Source organism: Lepidochelys olivacea (genome assembly GCF_965140295.1).
Source record: "Lepidochelys olivacea isolate rLepOli2 genome assembly, chromosome: 13".
In the NCBI taxonomy this organism is placed as follows: Eukaryota; Metazoa; Chordata; order Testudines; family Cheloniidae; genus Lepidochelys; species Lepidochelys olivacea.
The window spans coordinates 23,193,945-23,216,968 of record NC_140423.1 but is presented as its reverse complement, the minus strand read 5'-3'; the positions used below and the strand labels follow the sequence as shown (position 1 = coordinate 23,216,968).

The 23,024-nt window shown below is 44.5% G+C and overlaps 1 protein-coding gene across 8 annotated transcripts in view; it reads right to left on the bottom strand.

The window, feature by feature from the left end:
* Positions 1–7,667: 7,667 nt before the first annotated feature.
* Positions 7,668–23,024, bottom strand: part of ARHGAP40 (Rho GTPase activating protein 40) — a 74,898-nt gene continuing 59,541 nt past the window's right edge. For all 8 annotated transcript variants that reach the window (XM_084645766.1, XM_084645767.1, XM_084645765.1 and 5 more), the window contains 9 exons: positions 22,687–22,778; positions 22,499–22,576; positions 22,074–22,233; positions 20,094–20,176; positions 18,743–18,949; positions 17,971–18,111; positions 16,209–16,369; positions 14,677–14,732; positions 7,668–11,333 (listed from right to left, as the gene is read on the bottom strand). In XM_084645766.1, coding sequence (XP_084501892.1) covers positions 11,227–11,333; positions 14,677–14,732; positions 16,209–16,369; positions 17,971–18,111; positions 18,743–18,949; positions 20,094–20,176; positions 22,074–22,233; positions 22,499–22,576; positions 22,687–22,778 — 1,085 coding nt within the window. In that variant the 3' untranslated portion in view covers positions 7,668–11,226. The remainder of the gene's footprint in view (positions 11,334–14,676; positions 14,733–16,208; positions 16,370–17,970; positions 18,112–18,742; positions 18,950–20,093; positions 20,177–22,073; positions 22,234–22,498; positions 22,577–22,686; positions 22,779–23,024) is intronic.

The following is a 23,024-nucleotide window of genomic DNA, read 5'->3' as shown; positions in this document are numbered from 1 at the left end:
AGTGCCCGACCCCTTCAGATAAGTTCAAGTGGAGTAATGCCTATACAACAACATGGAGCCAAGACACCTTGCATCGCATTTTTTAAAAATGTAAAAACTAAGAGGATCTGTAGCCAGGAATAAATTCTTATTTACATTGAGGCAAAAATGATGCATATTTTTTCCTCCCAGAAAACAGGCAATGTAGACCAATCTGGGTTGCTATGCAACCAAGGCCTGCACATGGCTGATAACACTCAAGGCATTATCTGCCTGCCTGACTGCACTGAATCAGAACAAAGCCTGGCTAATGAAGCTTTCAGATGCTGTTGGCTCTGTCTTTGACGGTTCAACACAGGTTCCCCCTGCATGTATGTGACAGTCACAGGAGTGACTCAACATCCCCTCCAACCACGGATGCCTCTCAAGCCCGGACAGGAAAAGCCCAATGGAAAGTGACAGACAGACAGCAGCGGAAAAGAGTGGCAAAATGTCTGACACCTAGCTAGTTTTCAAAATGGAGGACAGTGACAGAGAGAGAGAGAGAGAGCGAGAAGAGGGGATAAAAGAACAATCAACAAGCACAATCTGCAAAACAATGAGCCACCTGCACCAAAGACCAAGCGGATTTTGTTTAATCACAGATTGCAATAGATTGCTATTTTACCAAGGCTAGAGTTTATATTCATGCTGCAACAGGGACAGGGAGCAGAAATCTTTCTAATATTAGCTAACCAGGAGGAGGAGAAAGAGTGATCCTTCTTCCCTGGGTTATGTAGTTCAAATACCCTTCTGCTAATGCATGCACTAATATGGGGAAGGACACTTAAAGACAAAAATCAAGTCTTTAAAAAAATGCTATGTTAAAATAAGTTTGGTTCTGAATGTATTTACTCCATTCATGGATGGATGCAATTTCTCTTGACTATCCTGCAGTTGGAGAAACAGATCCAGCAAACAGATGAATGCTGTCCCCAGCAGGGCAGTGTACACTGTTTTCCGTCCCCACCCACCCCCAGCTCCCCCAGGGGATACTGAGATGGTCCCTTTTTACTGATAGTCACTACCAATCCCATTGTTAAAAGGGAAATGTACTGGGGATATCCTCCTTAGAAAGGCCAGTTGTTTAGATACCCTCTCCTCCTGCTACACCTCTGTCCTGAACAGAGCTGTCATCTTTTCCCAGCTGCTCTACCATCCACCAGATAGTCCATTTTCTGGTAGGACAGAAGATACCACAAGAAGAAAGGAGATCCTATTTGTTCCATTTCATGAATTTCTCATCTCTTTTGAAGGGATCATGTTAGGATGCGATGTGCATATCTCCAGGGATCCTTTACCTGCAATCACAGAGCAGTCTGGGTAAATGCTGTACTTCCTGTTCTCTGTCAGCAAAGAAAGCACACAGCTCTATCAAGCTTAGGGTTCTCTGCTGCTGCCCATCACCATAGAGTTGCAATGTTTCCACACAAAAATCAATATCAGTGTCCCTAGTGGACTCCATAAGCATCTGGCTCGCCTTCATTTTTAGGGTAAAAAAAATCTCTGCTTGTGTATCGAGATGAGGTTTGTTGAGTTGCAGAGGAAATTAAACAAAAAGGTAAGCCATGTTGCATCTTCTTCTGTTAGAAAGACAGAGTGACATGCAAGTGGGGAAGAGGGAAGAAGAGAGCCTATGTAAATACCTAAATGTAAAACAACCTGATCCTGCTGTCTGATCCTGCTGTCACTGAAATGAACATGAGTTTTGCAGATGTCTTGATGATTCAGAAGGAAGCAGGTAACCTACTGAATCAGCAGCACCTTGGGTTGTCACAAAAGGTGTCCCATCCAGCTATTAACCAAGCCCAACCCCGCTTAGCTTGGGTGAGCTGGGGCAGGGGGAGAAGGGGAGGGAGGGATCACAATACAAGGTTCTATGGCTGCAGAACAAATTTAACAACAGACATTTATGCAGCTTTGCCATTAAGACCAACATGTGAAAAGCTTTAAATCCATGCAGCATATGCCACTCCTGAAATTTGCAAACCTCTTCCCCACTTTCCAACTAAATAACGCTCTTTCAGTCCGTTTGTTCTGTCACAGGCAGCCAAAGTGCAGCCAGGCTTGATCGATTTGCTAATTACAGTAATTTTACCTTAAATGCAGGCAGCTGAGTGTTCATCAAGTCACAAATTCACCGTTTAGGAAGAGACCTCCCCCCAGCTAAATAATTAGGGATAATAACAAGTGGCTCATAATAAATGCAACACACAACAATATGTGCTAAGGACATGATGCAGAGTCAGGAGGGCTATTAGGGAACCCCCATGTCTACTTCTCCTTTTGAAAAAAACAATGCAATATCATTAATTGTCTTGCTTGAAAACTGGAATCTAGCTCATCAGCCAGCACTGTTGGTTTTTTATAAGTAATACCCAATTATTTCCTTTTTGGCTGCCTCTTGTTGTGTCCGGAGAACAGCTTACCACAAAGTCATCAGCACGGGCCAAGAGCACCGTCTTCGATGTACTGACAGATTTGAAAAGCTGCAATGCGAGGCAGTGGGAGACACTGATTATTTATGGAGTTCCTCGCCTCATAACCCTCCAGTTTTTCTTAATCATTAAAGTAGCCAATTTGTGAGCCTCCCCTATAACCTGGCATGGGTATTTGGGCTTCTCTTCCCCTCTCTCCCCCACCCCATCAATATCTTCCTGGAGGGGCAAAGAGACAGTAGATTTTGAATTTGCATAAATTTAACTAGGCTGGGGAATTGCCTCAGTTACGAGGGTCGGAGTCGCTGAACCAGTATAACACCACTGCTGGAACTTACTCTAGGGTTTCAAGCAAGAGGTAAAGGCTACCAAAGCAGATGTGGTTTTGTCCATCTACACTAGTGGTTGCACCATTATAGCATACTAGCTATATTCAGGACAACCCCCTAGTCAAGAAAAGGCCTTAGAGTGATTATCAGTGATTGGGAAAGGAGTTTCCATGCACTCCCACACCAATGGAGAGGAGCTGAAAGCATCAAGTACAGTACTCAGTGTTGTTGTCATTTAGGGTAGATAAGGGGCTCTCAGCACCTTGAAAGAAAAACACATGCAGCTCTGGAATTTTGCCCTTGCCACTTCCCCTGTTGGCCACTAGAGGCTTCTGTGCCACTTGCCCTGCAAGCTACCTGTGCTCGTGAATGCCTGAAGCAGAGTGGAGCCCTGAAGTAGATACAGCATAGCAGAACCACCCTGCACCCATAGTGCAGGAAGGGCCTGTTAATGGAGGTTAATGGGGGCCAGGGAAGCCCCATTCCATGCAAGCTAGAGACAGGGGGCAACTGCTGGAGCCTGCCCCAAGAGGGAGTGCCTGTGGTGGTCTGCTGGGAAGGAGGAGTTCTGCAGAACTCTGCCAGAGAAACCCCTCCCTATAATATAATCTTACACACACACACACACACACACACACACACACAGAGTCCTGCCCCATGAATTAATCTGCCTCCCCCTTACCCAGCCTCCCAAATGCTTGTGCAGATGCTCCAGATGTGCCCAATCCCATTGCTTTCCTCAGCACTAGGCTTTTCTGCACCGTCCTCAGTTTCTTTGTTCCTTCAGTCCCCTCTTAGTGCTGTCTGGGGCACCTGGAGTCTCACCTCCATCCCCTGCCCAAGCCATGGGGTGGGGATAACAGGAGAGAGTTTATTCACCCTGCTGTTCCAGCCCAAGGACAGGGCCATGACGGGAACCTGCGAGGAGGTGCTGGAGAACCAGCTACAGAGGAAGGAAAGGACAAGTGTTTCAGGCATGCTTCTGGGCCTTCGAGAGTGGTGGAGCTCAGCCCATTCCAGGTGCTGACGGACAAAGAAGCCACGTGGTGCGGGGAGAAGCTGATTAGCTGCTTTTTCCCTCTCCCCCACCTCCTGAGGAAGGACAGCCAATCAAAGGGACATTCCCACAGAGGGACAGGTGTTCCCCATAGACTTCAGAAAGCCTGAAAACCTGCATCTATGGGGAAAACTATGGAAACCAGAGCTGCCAACTCTGCGGTCACCACCTACGTGGTGTACAGTCACTGCAACTCTGCATTATCTTCAGTGGGACCCTGAAAAATGGCACACAGTTTAAGAGGTTGGCCTAAATGCATCAGTCTTGCCCAACTGAGACAGTCCCACAATCCAAGGATAAACCTTTATGACACTAAAGGATGCAAAAAACTACTTTCACATCATGTTACTTCAGTCCGAGACATTAAAACCCAGTGAAAAATGTAGACAAACACTGGAATTCATGCTTCATGAATCCGGTCTTAACATACAAAGTGTCACCTCACATTTAACAATGTTCCCAAATTAGGTTTGCGGGTTCCTTTCATTTGTATGGCATTCCCCTGCCCCACACCTCAGAGGCTACTTGAGAATATCTGCAAAAAGAACTTTCAATTCATAACCATGTGTGTTTGTCCTGGAAACCTCCAGTTTTAACCAGCCTGTCACCACCACCAATTAAAACACAAAAATGTATCCCAAACCAAACAGATTTTTTTTTAAAGCTTACAGTTTTCCTGAAAATCATGACCTACTGGCAGGAATTTGTAGAAATTATGGCATTTTTATGGGGAGGAAGTCAAACTCCTCACAGGCAAGTACCAAAGGGAAAAAAGCATCTAAAATGTGATAGATAAGTTATTTGCTACAAATTATTCATGTTGCTTTAGCAAATGTGTTTATTTAGCAGAACTGTTCTGTTATCTGGTTGTTTTTCTATGGCATTCATCTCACCGTGCTAAAGTTTCATTCAGCCACTGAGCTCATTCTTGTTCAAGACTTCATTGTATTTCTACACAGATTTTGTCCAGGGGCAAATGTTTTTTAAATAGGTGACATTTAAGTCAGTTCCACTTTATTCACATAAATCTGTTTAACCAACATTTTGCTAAGCTCTTGCATGCTATTTCCAATTATCACCTCACGTCTCACTGTGAAGAGTATACAAAATAAATACCGGGCTTCTATTCAGAGCAGACAAGATGGCCATGTAATGATCAATCAAAAAAATGCCCTTGGGAATGAGAGAGATTAGCACTTTGATAATGTGGAAGATGAATGGGTGGACTGAGTTTGATAAACTGGTGTTTTCCTCAGATAATCCCTCTGAAATACTAAAAAGAGAAAAGCAGCCTCGAACCACTTGGGCTGTTTTTTCCTCCCATTCATCTACGAATCACTTAGGGAATCCTGCATCTAGAGTGATAATCCTGTGCCCACTGCTATTGCTTTCTATATAAAGCACAGCTTTGGGCTTGTGCCAAATTTCACCCCCCAAATAGGCAATTGCAGCACCCAGCAATAAAACAGCAACTAAATCATAATTTCATTCCACAGAAAACGTGTGAAACCCTTAGCTTCCCTTAATCTTAGTTAATAGTTGGTTATTAGCCGTTAACCAATAGCTGGACTACTCTGAACCATGCGTAACCATAGACATGACCCAATGGAGGGTGGGGGGCAGAAGGATAGAGGGGTTTTGTCTTTAGCTGGAAGTTGAGATGTAGGTGAATGAACATGTATTGCCTTTCTAGGGCCTGTGGCCTCTTCCTGGTTAGGTGAGGATGTCCATCAAGAACCTAAAGCCTCTGGCTATGCTTCTCGTTGTCCGGAAACATTGGAGACAGAGCAGCCACAGCTTAGCACAGTGGACAGGTGACCAAGTGGCAGAGGTAGGAACTAGGAGTTGTGAACGAACACATACACACGCGCGCGCGGATCATTCCCAACCCAGCTGGTTCCCTTTGGCCTTAGAGGAGAAGGGAAGCTGTTGAAGGCTGAAGTGTTCATTTCCAAAGCCATAGAGACATTACAGGACAATACGGCTCAGGAATGAAGCAATCAGCAGTGTGGTTTCCTTCCTTGTTACAAGATCCTACCTGGAACCTCATCAGGTATGCCATACCTCAGTTTCCCCTTGTGGCCCAGAGTCTCCCTCCAGCTGGTAGGATGCTTTGGGTGCTTTAACCCTCTGCCCAAATGAAAAGGATCCCCTCCCAAAGAAAATGAGTTGAACAAAAGCAGACCATCCCTCACCCTCCTGGGTTGAGTCCCTTTCTCCTGAAGATAGGGGTTAACACCAGTTCTTGCCCATTCCTGGGAAAAGTTCTTCTCCATGGCTGCAGGGACTGGGTGTTGGGGAGCTCCTCCCCCTTCTTCCACAGTCCTGGCCTGGGACCCCCTAACTGAAGAGCAGTAGCACAGAGCAGGTGTCATCCCCATACTGGTCCATCTGTCCAAGGCCAGACCGTCCTCCACCCACCCCAAATCTTCACCAGAACAAGAGCTCTTTACATCTCAATCCAGGGCACACTCCTCCTTGGCCCCCATAAAAAAAACCCAACAACCATGTATCTCAGGGTGTCTTCCAGAGGCCTGCAATGGAGACCCATAGACAGCTCCAGGCCTCCCTACTAGCTTTCTAGCCCAAACACCACCCCTTCCTTGAGTGCTTCCTTTCCCAGCCCTTTGGTTGTTTCCTCAAGGCTTCCCTGCATGCTCTTCTTTGTTCCTTCAGTCCCCTCTTAGTGCTTTCTGGGACAGCTGCAACTGTTCCCTTCAGTTCTTCCCTTCCCAGGTCCAACTGTGGAAATGCTCCCGGCAGGGGTGCTGGAACTTGGAGTGCTGGGGGTGCAACAGCACCCCCGGCTTTAAATTGTTTCCATCATATATAGGGTTTAAAGTTTTGTTCAATGGCTTTCAGCACCCGCATAAAAACTGTTCCAACACCCCTGCTGCCAGGCACATCTTGCCCACCGTCTCCCTCTTATTTAGCGGAAGTCATGACATCACACGATTCCCTTCTCAGTCATACAACCCATCCAAGTTTTAAAAGGGCTGAGGCCCTACAAGTGCGCTGGTAGAAACTTACCTTTAAATGGCCAGCTTGCTCTGTTACAGACCTCATCACTTCCTAAGAATAGCTCTGAAGGGCACCTCATCTGACGTGAGGCAGGATTGTCTACAGAGAGTTTGAATCAGGTCCCATACTACAAGGAACACAGAGACAAGTTCGTAAGCTATGTGTATATCTTGCCAATGTCTGGAACTAAAGACATGGGGAAAGTTAAAAGTTACTTTCAAAAAAGGTCATCTTGTAGTTCATTTGACTGGTCTTTTTGCCATTGAGTACTAAGACTTACAGTCAATACGTTTTCTTGTAATATTGATCATTTCACCTCAAGACCTGTAAAAATTTATTGTTGATATTTTGACTCCAGTGTCTCTGATTGACCAAATCTTGGCCCCATCTATAGGAGTTTTGCCATTACCATCAATAGAACAAGGATCTGTCCGTTTATAGTCTAATCCTGAAAATATTAATGCACAAAGTTTTACTCACTGTATCCTGCCAAGCTTCGAGCAGGGGGTTGGACTAGATGACCTTCTGGGGTCCCTTCCAACCCTGATATTCTATGATTCTATGATTCTAAGACTGAATTTGGGCCACTGTCTTCAAATGAAGTTAATAAATCCAGCATGTAACTTAGATCAGAATATAGGGCTAGTATCTCCAGTAGACAAACATAGTTGCATGAATGTATTTTTGTCCAGTCAAGCTCATAGTTGCTATCCCATCCTAAGTGCGGATTTCATACCCTGCCACTGGAACATGGGACATAAGAAAGCCATTTATCTAACATCTTATGATTCTTTTGTTGCTTTATTGATTAAATGGATTTTAAATACAGCATTAAAAATATTGTAAAAAGTTAATAAAAGCTAACATTCAAAACAAAACTTTTACATTGTGGTGACATTGTTCTAGCCTCACCTGACTTGGTCTTTTTTACAAAACTAGGAAACTGAAAATACAAAAGAACATCAATTCTATAGACAGAGAGGAGGAGTTTGAAATACAATTTGAATACAGTTTTATATTCCTAGCCTATTTGCCTCATGAGACATTCCCCCAACCTTTTTTCACAGCACTTATTTCACATGGTGAGTTTCTCAGCAAACCAAACAAAGAGATGAGTTGTTTTATAGAAGTGACGGAGTAGCATTTTCCTTTGTCCCCACTCTCTAGCCCTTGTAGCCACTCAGAATGCACAGTTATTATAGCACTATAAAATATTCCTCATACCAAAGCAAGCAGAGTCACCTGCTGCTGCTGCTGTTGTCCGTCTTTGTACCTTGAACTATATTATATATATATATATATTTTTAACCAAGTACATCTCATTCACCACTACATTGGCCAATGCCCTTTGTGTTTTCACGTATAAAGAACCTCTATTGTCTCAAAGCACACAATTATACTTGCCATTTACATGTCAGATTTTCAAAAACGTGCACAAAACATCTATAATTTGATTGCACAAGCCAGACAGTTGTACCTGCAAATGGATGAGGAGCATTTGAATGTTCAGTTAAATTAACTGTGCATGCAAATGAGGCATGCGTTTTGTATACATATTTGAAAACTTTGAAAAAAATTTAGCCCTAGATGTAGAGTATCCCTCCTCCTGAGAGCTCTAAAACATTACCTCCAGCAACCAATTGATCGGCATTTCCCAACATTCTGAAGCGTTCATATCTTGTCATCTCTCTGAACAACTGGGCTGAGATTGGGAGAAGAGGGAAATGCAATGTCAGCTGCTTATCTGCTTGGGAGGGAGGGCGGTCATTTGTTTGTATCTGGTAGGAACGCTCTGCTCCAGTTCCTGATTGGAGATATATTGTAATGACTTCTGAAATGTCGCTAGACAAGTTTTACACTGAAAAAAATTGAATATATAAACAAAGACACCTAGAATAGTAGCCCATGGGTGGAGAAAAAAAAGAAAGCCCCGTGATTTAGAACTATCAGGAGTGCATCTTACAGTACGAACACCTTTAGTAGGAGGGCGTGAATAGGCTCATCTATATACTTCTAACTCCCACATCATTCATGAGATGGTACCCTGGTATCCAAAAACGTGCCACCATGCAGCAGCAGCTATTACTTTAGAATACTGTATTCACGTTTTGTAAATCTCGGCTGTGTTTTTGTTCTTTTGCTAATGTTCATAACAATCACTTTGGCCAAGATTTTTGGAAGTGACCAGTAATTTGCGGCCCTTGGGTTTTAACGGCCCAAACTAAGAGCAGCCTGATTTGCAGGAGTTGTGAAGCATCCATCCTCTGATAACCAGGCCCCCCTAAGGTAATTTAAGTAATTCCCCCCCCCCACACACACACACACACACAAACACACACTGAGGCACCATAGTCGTTAGCCACTTTTGAAAAGCTTCACTTACAATTTCAGATTGTTTTTTAGGTTCTTTAAAAGAGGATCAGGAGAGTGGAAGAAATGAAAGTAATGATCCCTCAAATCTGTGCATCTGCACATCATAGCTTTAATCTAAAAAAAACAAACAACAGACATTCTCATACAGACAACATTTTAAAGTCAGCAGCGTAAATACAGGAACGACATCAGAACTAAAAAATTAAACAGAATATGGCTCAGCTGTTTCTCAAGCACCTTAATCCTCTCAAAAGAATTTAACTGGGATGGAAAAAAGAAATCTATATCTGAAGTGCTCTTATAAGAAATTTTATGATTCCAAGACAGGGAAGAGCAACAGCTAAATATCAGCCTGAGAAAATAGTAAAGAGGATCAGTTCAGATGGCATTGGAAACAATTCAATTAGTTGAAGAAATAATACTGAGATCGTCTCCAGGGTGGATAAGGATGGGCCAAAGACGACTTTCTGAAGTACACTTGAAGGACAGCCATGTTTGTGCCACATGAATGTTTAGAATACATTATATTGCCTGCTGGGGGTAGAGTTAGGTGGATAGATTTGCTGCACATTCCACATTCTATCATTGTGTATAGTGGGCTCCCTCATTCTTTAGGGATTTCAGCACCACTGTAAGGACAGTGACACTTCTGAGATATTCTTCCAGAGCTGCATTCCAGTTCCAATCTTAAGGAAGCCAGTACACAGATGTTTACGCTACCAAACAGGCCGTAACAATTCTGGGCTCTCCCCAAACCCACAGCATGCACACGCCAGAGTCATGGAAGGTTGCAGCCAGTATAAAAGAGCCTGATTCAGTGCCCACAGTTGCCTGAGGGAGTTTGTAGTCAAAGATGATCTCCACACCTCACTTAGATTACCTTTACCCTGGCAAGGACTATGAGAAGCTGCATGGAGCTGTGGCCAGGTCAGATTACACCTCACATTAATGTTGATGTTGCAGGCTTTAACATGTCATCTACCACACTCAAACCAAGCCCAGTTTGGCTCCTAGATCAGGACAAAAGTTCTTTGAAATACAATAAAAAAAATCCTCAAATACAGTTCCAGAATCTCTCCTCTGCCACCTTTTACCCGTGAGGTTTCACAAAGATGATCAAGCAGCAAAACTAGATGCTGGTCTTCCTTTCAGTATTGGAGCACTTCACATCCTGCGTGTATCTATTACGATTTCCACTGTGCATTACCAAAAGGACATGTGCAGGGACAGGCAAGCACCTCGGCATGTCTCCTCTATCAGTTGGTCCCTCTGAGAAGAGCTGATACCAAGTCCACGTTTTTCCAGAAACAATTAATTCTTCTTGTGAGCAGCTTTAACTGTAGATGTTACATGAAGAATGCAAGTCTCTCCTTACATCTGGCCACTCTGGGCATCCATTACATCCCTCCACAAACAAAACCAAAAGCATCCTAACACTTTTCAGAGAAACCGTAAGACTTGAGGAGTGGGGGGGTGAGGGGGAGAAACGAGTCTAGTTCTCCCAGCACTGTACATGTGACGCTCACTGAAAAGTCCATAAAACTTAACACATTCAACACAAGGAGACTAGATGGTTGATAGTGCTAGTTGATTTGACCATCTCTCTCCTCCAAAATGAGGACATGGTCAAAATAAAGAACAATGCAAACCCAAAAGGATTAAGAGACATTCTACCAGGTTCTTCCTCCAGGACAGGTCTCTCCTCCACTTTCTTTGCAGCTCTGCTTGCAGGTGCTTTACTAAGAATATTCACACCCTCTGGATTCTGTGACCTAATGTTGACTTCCGTTGGTTACCAACTCTCAAGTGCTCTCTTTTTTCAGCCTGCTGTAACTAAAATAGTAAAAAACATTCCAAACCAACACTGCTTATTTCCCTCCAAAGTAACAACCTTCCTCCATTCTGGGATGCCAAACGCATTAAGAAAAGTTCTAGCCTTCTGCTCCCACCCAGAATCTTGAAACAAAAGTCTGTTTTCACTCATGTTTTCCTAGAGCATCCGTGGAAAGGACGGATTTTGCTTTATAATCCATTCAGCATGGGGGTTGATCTGGTACAAGTCTAAGAGATATGTATCTGGGTCCAGGCAATGTTCACCTGTTGGATAAAAACACAAATTTTAAAGAGAAGTATTTTGCACCCTCAGTCCCATAGCTATTACTTTTTCCTGTGTGTAACACTATTCAAATATATATGTATAGCTATTTAGAGCAAACAAGTTCCATAAATCAGTAATAGCTGTCCTTGTTTTTAGAAGTGGACTCATCACAGATCAAGTTTTAAGAACGGATTTTCATTTGTGAACTTTTTACCCGTGCCCTTCAGGACCATTCATGCTTGCAGATATGAGAGAGACAATTCCACCTCAGTGCTGGTGATGGGTTTTGCATGTATGAAGTTCTATCACTTGTTTGTGCATTGCTGGAATCTGATCTGAGGCCTAGTCTGCATTAGAAAGTTTTACTGGTATAACAATTTGGTTATGGGACTGATTTCTTTTACTGAAATAACTATACTGGTATAAGTCCTAGTGTGAACAGTTATACTGGTATAAAAGAGATATAGTTATTCCCTTTCCCATACAGGAATAAGCGAAATCAAAATTACTGCACTCCCACTAAAGGAGTTGTTCCACTAATTATACTGGTGTATTTAAAGCAGTACAACTCTGAGTTTAGAGATAGCCGGAGTGTGCAGGCAGCGGTTTTGGAGAAGTTTAAGCGCAGAAATGGGTTACAACCTGATCTTCCCTTTAAAAACTTTTTAAATAATGAAGTTTCCTCACCTGTGTTACTAATGCTACCTTAGCTTATAAAGATGACAGAATTTGTATTATTTAATTTAGTTTTCATAATCTATGCTTTTTATTTCATTTTTTTCATATCATAATGGTCAATTAAAAGCCAGATTTGTAATTCTCACATGTGTTTCTAGTCCATTTCACTTTCTAGTTCTCATGCACTAGTGAGTCTTTGCGTTAATCATATGCCAATGCAACCTTTCAGAAATCAACATATATCCTTTTTTAAAATCAACCAGAGAACAGATTACCTTTTACTTTCCTTACACAGTTTTGCCGCGTATAGAAATGGCAGACCAGAATAGAAGCATTAAGAGTAATGCAGCAATTTACTGACTATATTAACTATGGAAGTATGGCCCTGACTCAGCAAGGTAATAAGCATGTGTCTAACGTTAAGCATGTGAGTATTTCTCATTAAAGTCAACATCATGAGCTTAAAGAGAGGCATGTGGTTAGATACCTCACCCTCTAATACTTACACGTGACAATAATTTGTCTTACCAACAGTTCTGTGTATTTTTAATAAAGAGCTGGCAGCTAACAAAAAAAATTAAGTTCATTCTAGATCATGAAAAATTTTCCAGTGTTGTGTGTGTTTGTTTTTAAGTTCTGGAGTAAGTTGACAGTGTCCCTTGGAATAAATGACATTTACTGGGCCATCCTCCAGCATATGACTTGGTAAACATTCCTGAACAGATGCACTCTTGTTGCCAATTTAAGTCATTACAGAGAATCAGCCTACCACCCTCATTCCTAGCTTTGGTCTTCATACAAATCACTCGCAGCCTTTGGATCTGGTAGAAAGAATTTAGTTGTTTCTATCAAGCAGGCAAAGTCCTTTGTCTTCTGTTGATATTATAATGGAGACGCATTAAAGGCAGACCTCTGCTGCTAGATCGAGTTATTCTCCTGACAATCCTGTAACCCATTATAGATGGGCATTACAGAAACTCCATCTTCATGCTTAGTCCACGTTGCCCAACTTCCATGTCCTCTGTACTCATTAGGAGAGGCCAATCTTTAAAGATTCCTAATACCATACCAAACCTTATCAGTCCTCACAAGACAAGCAGTGACCAACTAGAACAGTGGTGGGCAAACTTTTTGGCCCGAGGGCCACATCTGGGTGGGGAAACTGCATGCAGGGCCATGAATACAGGGCTGGGGCAGGGGGTGCAGAGTGCGGGAGGGAGCTCAGGGCAAGGGGTTGGGGGCTCAAGGCAGGGGTTCAGGGTGCAGGATGGGAGCAGGGTGTGGCAGGGGGCTCAAGGCAGGGGTTCGGGGTGCAGGAGGAGTGCGGGGTGCCACAGGAGGCTGGAGTGTAGGCTCCAGTCCGGTGCCGCTTAACTGGAGCGGCTCCAGGGTGGCAGCGGCATGCACCGGGCCCAGAACAGGCTCCCTGCCTGCCTGTCCTCACGCTGCTCCTGGAAGCGGCCGACACCTCGTCCTTGCGGCCCCTGGGGGAGGGGGGCAGAGGGCTCCACGCTTTGCCCTCGCCTGTGGGTACTTCCCCCGAAGCTCCCATTGGCCACAGTTACCTGTTCCCAGCCAACGGGAGCTGCGGGGGGAGGTACCCACAGGTGAGGGCAGCACGTGGAGCCCTCTACCCCACTCCCCGCAAAGGGCCACAGGGATGTGGTGCTGTCAGCTTCCAGGAGTGGCACAGGGCCTGCAGCACCACGGAGGTGGCAATCCTGCAGGCCGCATCCAAAGCCCTGACGGGCCAGATCTGGCCCGTGGACCGTAGTTTGCCCACCCCTGAACTAGAACCTTGAACTTGTTGAGACAGCTGCTATGAGGGAAAGACAACCCAAACAGGTTATTACTAGTTCATTAGTGAGCAAGCCTTCCAGCAGCATTAGCCTTCTCCTTGAATATTTAATATATGATACTGTACATCATATTATGGTACAGGCCCATTTTACTAATGCTGCAGTCTTGGTCTTTAAACAGGACGAGCTGTACAATGGAGACTGATTTACAAGAATAAAGTTGGGTTTGGTTAGAAAACCAGTATGTGAATTGGAGGATGGCAAAGGATGGGATGGCATTGCTCTGGATATCTGTGTAACTCAGGGTTAAAGCCACAAGCAAGTTCTGCAGGTCATTCAGAACTAGTGCCAGAAAAGCCTTTGTATCACCGTGAAAAGTAGTAGACATGTACCTTGTTCTGCTGCATTTCAGAGGAGTTTCTTTAGAAAGCGTAACTATTTTAGGGTCATATTTTCAAGAGATCTCTACTGTAGGCATCTGAGCCAAGTGGACCACTTTTACAAAGAGCTCAGCACCCACAAGCTCCCATTGTTCCAAATGGCCCTGTTCTCAAGGGGAGTTGACCACAACTTTGGACTGTCTGGGCTTTAACATTGCTTATTGGGCCCATTTTTTAAATGATTCCCCTCTATATCAAGATGGATTGCCTGGGTAACCACTTTGAGGACTCTTTGAACCGCTTAAGTGGCAGAGGGTCTCGTATGGGTCCTGTGTACTTGGGGTGAATTTCACCCATGGGGAGAACTGTTTTGATCCACCTTTATCAGAACCCTCTCCCTCAGCCGGACTCTCTTTCTTAATTTCCCATTAACGCCCCAGCACCAAGAAGAGATCTGTAGTTGTTCAGCATCCAATCTCACATACTTATATTGCCGCCTACTTCGTAGAGGAGCAGGTTCATTGACTCGACAGCACCATTGCTGCAGGAGACAAAGAAGAAACACAACATTGTAATTGGGCTTTGCACAAGGCAGGCCGGAACAATCGCATCCAACTCAGCAGTTCATGTTTCTAAGGACCGCAGGGATAAGGGAAGCTACAGGGCATAGGGTAGTAGACTCCCCTCATGCTCTAGGAGTGCAACTCTTGAAAAGCTCACCCAAGAATCAAGACTGAAGCAAGGCAGACTTCTTCACTGCTATGAGACCCACAAGGGCTGGCAAAGGACTAGCTTCTCAGACAGAAAATAAAAGGCACAAAATCAATGTCTATCAGCAGCATCCACCTTGGACTGACAGCCTATTTGAGCAGCACTCGTCGGTGTAAGGAACCCTGCAGCAGCCTTTGGCAGGGATGGCAGCTGGTCATTGGGATATTAGTGCTAATGCTTTCCAGTCTAACGTGACCGCTTTGATTGCCTTCTCCCCTGCTCTCCTAAGCCTGGACATGCTCTGCTTAGGGATGTGGTGCAAGAGATGCATCAGTGTGTGCTTCCTGAAAACACTGTCAGACACAAGAAACTGTCTGGATTAGCACAAAGGGTGATATTTTAGCTTCTAAGGAAAGCTGACACCACTTCTCCTGGTTTACTGCAATCTTTGAAATGGAAGCCACTAAGGGCTCCCCACACTCCCCGGAAGGCGTCCACTCCTCACCCCCAAGAGGATCCTGCATGTATTGTTACAGTTCACCTGCTCTCTAGCAACCTGGGGGCAGCAAACCAATAGCTGCTCCACATCCCCAAAAGCCCACATGACGACGCAGTCACAAATCAAAAGGGAGATTAGGGTTTCCTCCCCCACCCCCAAACACACTTCAAAAGGTTTAAACAGCAAACCAGACGGAGCCACTGAACGTAGTCACTATATAACAGAGGGGGGCAAACTAGTCCCCGGCCCCTCCCCCGCTGGTCCCCCTCCCCCGCAGCCTCAGCACGCCGCTGGCGCAATACTCTGGGCAGTCGGGCAGCGCAGCTGCAGAGCCACAGCCTGACCCGGTGCTCTGTGCTGCACGGTGCGGCTACAGTGTCGCCAGCCACCAGTGCTCCAGGCAGCACTGTAAGGGGGTGGGGGGTTGGATAGAGGACAGGGGAATTCAGGGTGGTGGTCAGGGGGCGGGGAACAGGGGGTTGGATGGGGCAGAGGTCCGGGGGGGTGGGGAGGGGCAGTCAGGAATGTGGGGGGGTTGGATGGGGCGGCAGGGAGCGGTGGATGGGGCAGGAGTCCCGGGGGAGCAGTCAGGAGGCGAGAAGCAGGGATAGGAGGTGGGGGCCGGGCCACGCCTGGCTGTTCGGGGAGACACAGCCTCCCTTAACCGGCCCTCCATACAGTTTTGGAAACCCGACGTGACCCTCAGGCCAAAAAGTTTTCCCGCCCCTGCTATATAACCTCTCTCCCCCCTCCAGCCTCCCACCCCTGCAAGAGAAACATATGGAAACACAAGAAAAAGCCTTTTACTGTTTGATGAGGCTGACTTTGTTGACAATACTCCAGCCGTTCTGGCTGAGGTGTTTCTGAAACTGCCTTAGGACATCTGCAGCTTTGGTTCCATTGTTCAAGTGAACCTCCAGTGAATCCTTCAGTAACAGAGATGTCTGGACTTTCACGATCTTGGAAGGCTAAAAATAAAGGGTCGGGGGAGAGAAATGGTTTTAAAAGAAAGACACTGACAATTTAGAACAAGAAAGATGCCAGTTTTCTAAACAGAGATGGGAAATCATTGTACAAGTACAAATCCAATGGCCCATTGATGGGATTTACACCAGACTGAGATGTGAAAATACAGAACTGTCTAAAAGCAGTGAAGATTAAAGAGATTGACTTTTGTTTTAATATTGTAGCCAAGGATAGAATTGTTGGTCTTGGATAGAATTTGGATCAGAATTAAGTGTGGGTGCCCTCTGGTGGTCCTGAGTGGCATGGGCGTTAAAGCTGGTATAGAAACTTTGACGTAGCGATCTTCTGTCAGAATAGTCAGTTCCACTGAAATGGAAAAGCTTAGTGAAATTGGGCTGATTTTGCCGGAATTTCATTTTTGGAAGAAAAATGGAAAAGGAGTTCTGAAAGCACTGAAATGCCCCATTGCAACATTTTCCAAACAAAACATTTTGATTTTTTTTGTTTTCGTTAAGAGAATTTCAAAAAAATTTCAGTTTTGGTTCCAATCAGAACAAAGCCAAAATGTCAGTCTCAAAATTGTTCATAAAACTGAACTTCCATTCCCTGCACAGCCCTTTAAAAATTTGATAATTGATGTCCCAATGCACACAGTTCTTCGTGCTTCAATTATACCTCTGCTTGCTCCATACCAGATGCATAGTTGCCAACTCTAGAAAGTAGCAGCTTTTCAACAGTGATAACATGCATTCTGTAATGCGGGATTTGAGAGGTGACCTGTCCCTTTTGTTTAATTGATTTGTGGTTTCTAAATGTTTAATAGTAAAAGCCAAAATTTGCAAGTATACCAGTCTGTGCATCACTTCCTAATTTTGGCACATTTTCCCTTTGAAAAAAAAAAAAAAAAGAGAGACAGACACACACTCCCATTTAGTAACTGTTTTAAATAGAGTTTGGAAAGGGTCTGTCACCACCCATATGAAAGAAATTGGTACGGAAATAAGTGCAGTGAATCACTATTATTTCTTCGTATTGTCTCACTTCCTACAAGCCTTATTGTTTGCTAATATCCAGCACCACTGCACGCACCTGTACTCATTAACGCTGGTGTCATGCAACCCTACTGATCAGAACAAGTGTTTGGAAGCACAAAAGCAGGGCAGGAGAGACTGACAGGTACCTGAAGGCTGCTGCCCTCATCTCTAGGTTTCTAGAATTTCTAGCTGGCACTTGTAATAAAAGCCAGTGTGTATCGGTAAGATGAGCCAGTATGTCCATTGTGAACATACAGGGCCAGACCCTCAGTTGTGTCAAGTTTACACTTGGTACAGCTGAGAAGACAAGATTCAACCGCCAACATTTCAGATTTCCCTCCTCACACACAAGCCTGAGAGCCCATGGCATCTAGGCCACAGCATTTGCGCAGTTTAGTAAGGGGAATTGGGTGTGTTTTGCAGCAAGCCAGTGAGATAATGTTTTTGTCTGTTTCTCTTTAAATGTTGTTTAAGGAGAAATTTAACCCGTTGGCATACACTCATTGCTCATGAGGGGACCTTTAACGGGAAATCCTCATTCAACCCCATCCTCAGAGGGTTCAGCTTACTTCTGCCTGGTTCTTCTCCACTTTGTCCTTGTCTATGTGAATCTTCCGTAGCAAGTTTTTGATTCGTTTATCGTAGAACTGGTACCTCCGGCTGCTGCTCTCATTCAGTTTTCTCACTTGAGCTACCAGGAAAGAGGAGATCTAAGGGAAATAAAAACAAACCAATAAATAGAACCAATGGAGAGGGGCGTGTGGATGGATACATTCAAGGACTAGACAGTTATTCTATAAAGAAAGATGCTCAGAAAGCACTGGGCTTCAATATACGTTGACAGTTACACTGGAGCATGTGTAAGTTTTCCCTACATTGAAAGGTTGATAGGGTTAAGAGAACATAATGAGTGCAGGGTGGCACATTCCCACCCACTTTCAACGCTGAGGAAGAAGAATGCCTCCTAGAGCATCTGCAGAAAGTTACTTCTGCAATGTCCAGTGCTCTTTAGGGGACTTTTGGTGGCTTTGTTTCTTTTTAAACAAGTGGCTTTATACATATCTCCACAGGCCAGGTCACCTGCAGAGAAATCAGAGAGACTTTCAAAGACTTTTACTGTAAATAGGGAAAAGCCCCTAAAAAACAACATTCCGTAGGCATAATATTTTGCCTATGTGCCTTAAGAACAGCAAAGACAGCAACAGAGCTTAGCCAAACAACTTTTGTCTACAGAGCTCGGTTTCCTTTAAGATCTCCAGGATTATCTCATTCTTCTGAGTCACGTCCCGGGCTGGTTAATGCACAGGTTGCTATCACCCAACAAACAGCCATGTGACTTACAGTCCAAAGCAAGTCTTGGTAATGGATCATCATCCGCACAACATCGGCTGCCCCCTCTGCCAGCTGTTTCTCCTTCCCTTCTGGGATCTTATTCGCCAGTCCTTTATGCATGAAGAGATTTGGAGCGATGACTGTGGAAACATTCCAGAGATTCATTTTGTTCTTTTTCTCCCTAGCAACCACTTTACTGAGAAATTCCAGCAGAGTCTGAAAGAGGGAGAAAGACATGTGTTTTCAAGACATCTGTGAACAGTACGATTCAGCAAACCTGCTTGGGCAAGTGCTGCGTGGCTTAGTTGGTTAATGTCAATAGCCTTTCATTTCTGGAGACCTGAATGCAAATCACAAGTGTAAGTGGGCTTGGTCGTCAGGTCCTAGCACTAAGAAGTCATCAATTAGTTGTACACCAAGCTGTGGTGGTGGCTTTTGGGGCGTCAAATCCATAAGTCAGGAAAGACAACAAGGCAGACAAGGTCTTCTTTCCTGACCCATGGAAGGCTGCACCCTTTGGAATTCACTCTGAATTTCAGATTCCAAAGACCCCTCAAAATTCAAAGCTTCACTCCGATGAAACAGACAAGCGTCTCCTGTTTCTACCCAAAACCATAAGCCATCCCAAGCTACCTCAGAACACTAGATCATTTGACCAATTGAGCCTGAGTTTTAAAGTTACAATAGTTCTGCAGGACTATGGAGATATAGCAACTTGATCATCTGGAGGCGGCAGTATCGGGTGACTTGGGAGATACTTGTGGGAATTAAGGACATGGCTTCTGCAGTACTCAGGACACCTGGGTCCCCAAACTGCTAGAAAACAGAAGTAAAAGCCAAATGTCCTGCACTGCCACAAAACTGCCCCAGAAACAACATTCTCTTGTTCAAAATTAGCTGCATAGGAGAGGAAGGGATTTTAGTGCAGTCTGATCCGTAGGGGGTAGAAAGTTAAAAGTTCTGCAGCACTTTTCTCCATGTTTTAAACAGATATTATATAAGAATCACAAAGATCAGCTGCATCTTGGTATCCAAGAGCTAAGGAGACTTTGGTCAATGGATATTCTAATAGGAAGAGCCAGATATTTAAACATGGGCATAAGAGATGCACCCTGACAAGGCATGACTCCTGCTGCTTCTGCATTTGCATTCATAAATTTGGCAATCCTACTCAACCCACACAGGAGTTTGTTTGGCTCCAGGCATCCACACCTAGACAAATTAATGGAGTTGACGCGAGATCAAAAGAATAAGTCCATATTGCTTATACATCTCTTAATACATGAGGTATTAAGACATAGGTTCTCTGGAAGGATTCACATTCTCTCACACAACTGATACAGTAGAAGATGGTTATTACCTTTAGGGTGTTTCTGTTGGGCTCTGGCAGAATCAGGATAAGCAGGTTGAGAGCTTGCAATCTCTGCTTCAGGTCTGGGATATCTACAGGAGGGAGAATGTACTATGTCACATCAAACAGCAACAACATACATACAAAATAATCTGAGTCTAGTTAAACTCTAAATCCACCTGGCTCCCACATGGAATCAGAGTTCTGAACATGCTGGTTCCCTGTTGTGAAACACATACCACGAATATGGGAAAATCGCAGGGGTAAAACTTTCCAAAACATTTAAGTGATTTAGGGCTTGTCTACAAGGTACTGCAGTCTCGACTATGGGGGTATGAAGTGTAGAACCCTCTAACTTGCCCCGTATTTAGTTTGCTTTAGTAGAATCATAGAATATCAGGGTTGGAAGGGACCTCAGGAGGTCATCTAGTCCAATCCCTGATCAAAGCAGGACCAATCCCCAGTTTTTGCCCCAATCCCTAAATGGCCCCCTCAAGGATTGAACTCACAACCTTGGGTTTAGCAGGCCAATGCTCAAAGCAGTGAGCTATCCCTCCCCCTGCAGCACACTCTGTAAACGTGACAGATGTTTAAATTGTTAATGTCCAAACCATGAGCGAGACCTGCAGGTGTAACACCGACAGACTGCAGTCGGCAGCGGATGGGATCGAATCTAGGGCTTCTGGAGCTTAGTGCATGAGCCTCTACCACATGAGCTAAAAGCCAACTGGCTGAGCTAAAAGCCATAGTAGGGTCTATAAAGGACAGTTAAAGCACTCTACAGTTCACACCCCCGAAGTTCAGACTGCAGCACCAGGCAGAGTAGCCCTTAGAAGCCTGAAGCCTACTGACTCTCCAAGAAACTTCAGAGAGTAAGTCACTTTTGAAAAATGACAATTAGGTTCCTAAATCTGAAGGCAAATTTTTCCAAAGAACCTCAGTACATTATTTCGATTCTAGGATAGGCACTACTGAAACGTGAGAGTGTTTTACAGAATTAACTGAGCTTGCAGCATCCCTGTGAATAGATAGATTGTAACCGTTTCAGAGATGGGTCAACAGAAGCACTGAGGTTGTGATTTGCTTTAATTAAGATAGCAACTCTGTGGCAAAGCCACTAGCAGCACCCAAGAAACCAGATTCCTAGAATGTGCTCCAACCGCTACTCCGTATTTTCTCCAGAGGCAGAGAGACAACACGTACAGAAAACTAGGGAACGAGTGAGTTTGGGGAGACAGCATTAATAAAAATTAACTAATTTAATAATGCATTTATATTCCACTACAGCACCTGCAAGACTTGAAAAATACACGACACTAGATGGATTGAAAAGTGAACTGGTGCCACATTCTTCTGTGTTTATGGAAGCAACACATTTTGAGACAAAAGCCATGTTCTAGCTGAGAACCAGGAGGGGGGATGGGAGGGTGGGTGTCTTGTCCAGAGGCGAGCAATCCATGTGTTAGGGCAGGCTATGGAGGACGCATTGTGGTCCATGGAGTGGGGGAGGGGGTGGCAAAGGACTGGGATTCAGGAGAGCTGGTGTCTATTCCTGGTTCTGCCACTGACCTACTGTCTGACCTGGAGCAAGTCACTTCCTCTGTCTGTGCTTCTATTTTCCCTCCCATCCTTTATCAGTCTTATCTTAGAGGCTAATTTTTACCATGTGTTTGTACAGTGACTGGTACAACAGGGCCGCTGATCGGAGTTGTGGCCCCTAGGTGCTATGGTTACACCAGTAATAAATAATACTATTGGGATACTTGAGTGCCATGCAAACAACTTTTGTACACTATTGGAAATAAGAAAGAATCTAGTGTTTTCAGCACACTGGGTGTAGCATCCATATGTATTTGACTGATCCTAGTTCATATCTGTCTAGAACACAAACGCTTATGTGGCACATATCAAATAAGAGATCACACGACCAACAGAGCTTTGAAAAAAAACCAAGGCTGCTAAGGCCAGGCTGCTTGGAAAAGAACTCACTTTGCACAGCAGCGAACGCCGGCAGATACTCGGCTGTCAACAGAGGGGTGGGCAGCTCTCGAATGAACCTCTTCAGTAAGCCAGACACATCGTTCTGGCGGACCTCACCCCAGCGGAACAGACCAGTATAGAAGTCACTTTCCAGCTTTTCCCCCAGGCTCTGTATAGGGAGGAAACACCCCATCACTTTCACTAACGAACAGAACGGGAATCTTGCACAGGGCAACCCCTCAACAAGGCACACACTGCAGAGTGCCTCACAAGGTAGGCTACTAGCAGGCTCCCCAGCAGTGAGTTCTCCCTATTGTGTTGGCAAGGTGAGTGGGGATTGTTTTAAATAAGGCTGATACCATAAATAAAGCTCATGCAACATGACCACTTGACATGTAGTCCCATACTTTACAGTGTTACCCAAATGACTGTACCTTAATCCTGGTCTGCGACCCTGAAACTCTCAGGATGCCTTCAGTGTCAAGCCCTTTCTTTTCCAAACATGACAGCAACTACAAGGGAAACAGAAAGCTCTCAGCTAAAGATCTGAAGGCAGCCGTTTCAGCTTATGGTTCAAGACCAAGGAGCCATCACGTGCAAGTGAACTCTAAAGATAACTTACTGCTTGGAGAATCAGCGGGACCTTGGTGTTGGGGATGAGTTTTTGGTCATTTTCCAACAAAGTGCTGAGTGGAACTCCAAAGAGTCGATTCTCTGCATTAAAGGACAATACAGATTGTAATTCTTTACTACAGTTATAAATCAAAAGGGGCATTTCTTCTATTGCAACCAAGAACTACACTTTATCAATACCCAAGTTGCTGGAGGAAAGAGAGGAACAGAAGCTACAACGGTAATTAGCAGAGCAAGGGAATAGGGGAGAATCACAGAGAGCAGCCGTGAGAAACATGGACCCATGTTCTGATCTCAAGTGACAGCTGTGCAAGTGTGTCAATATCT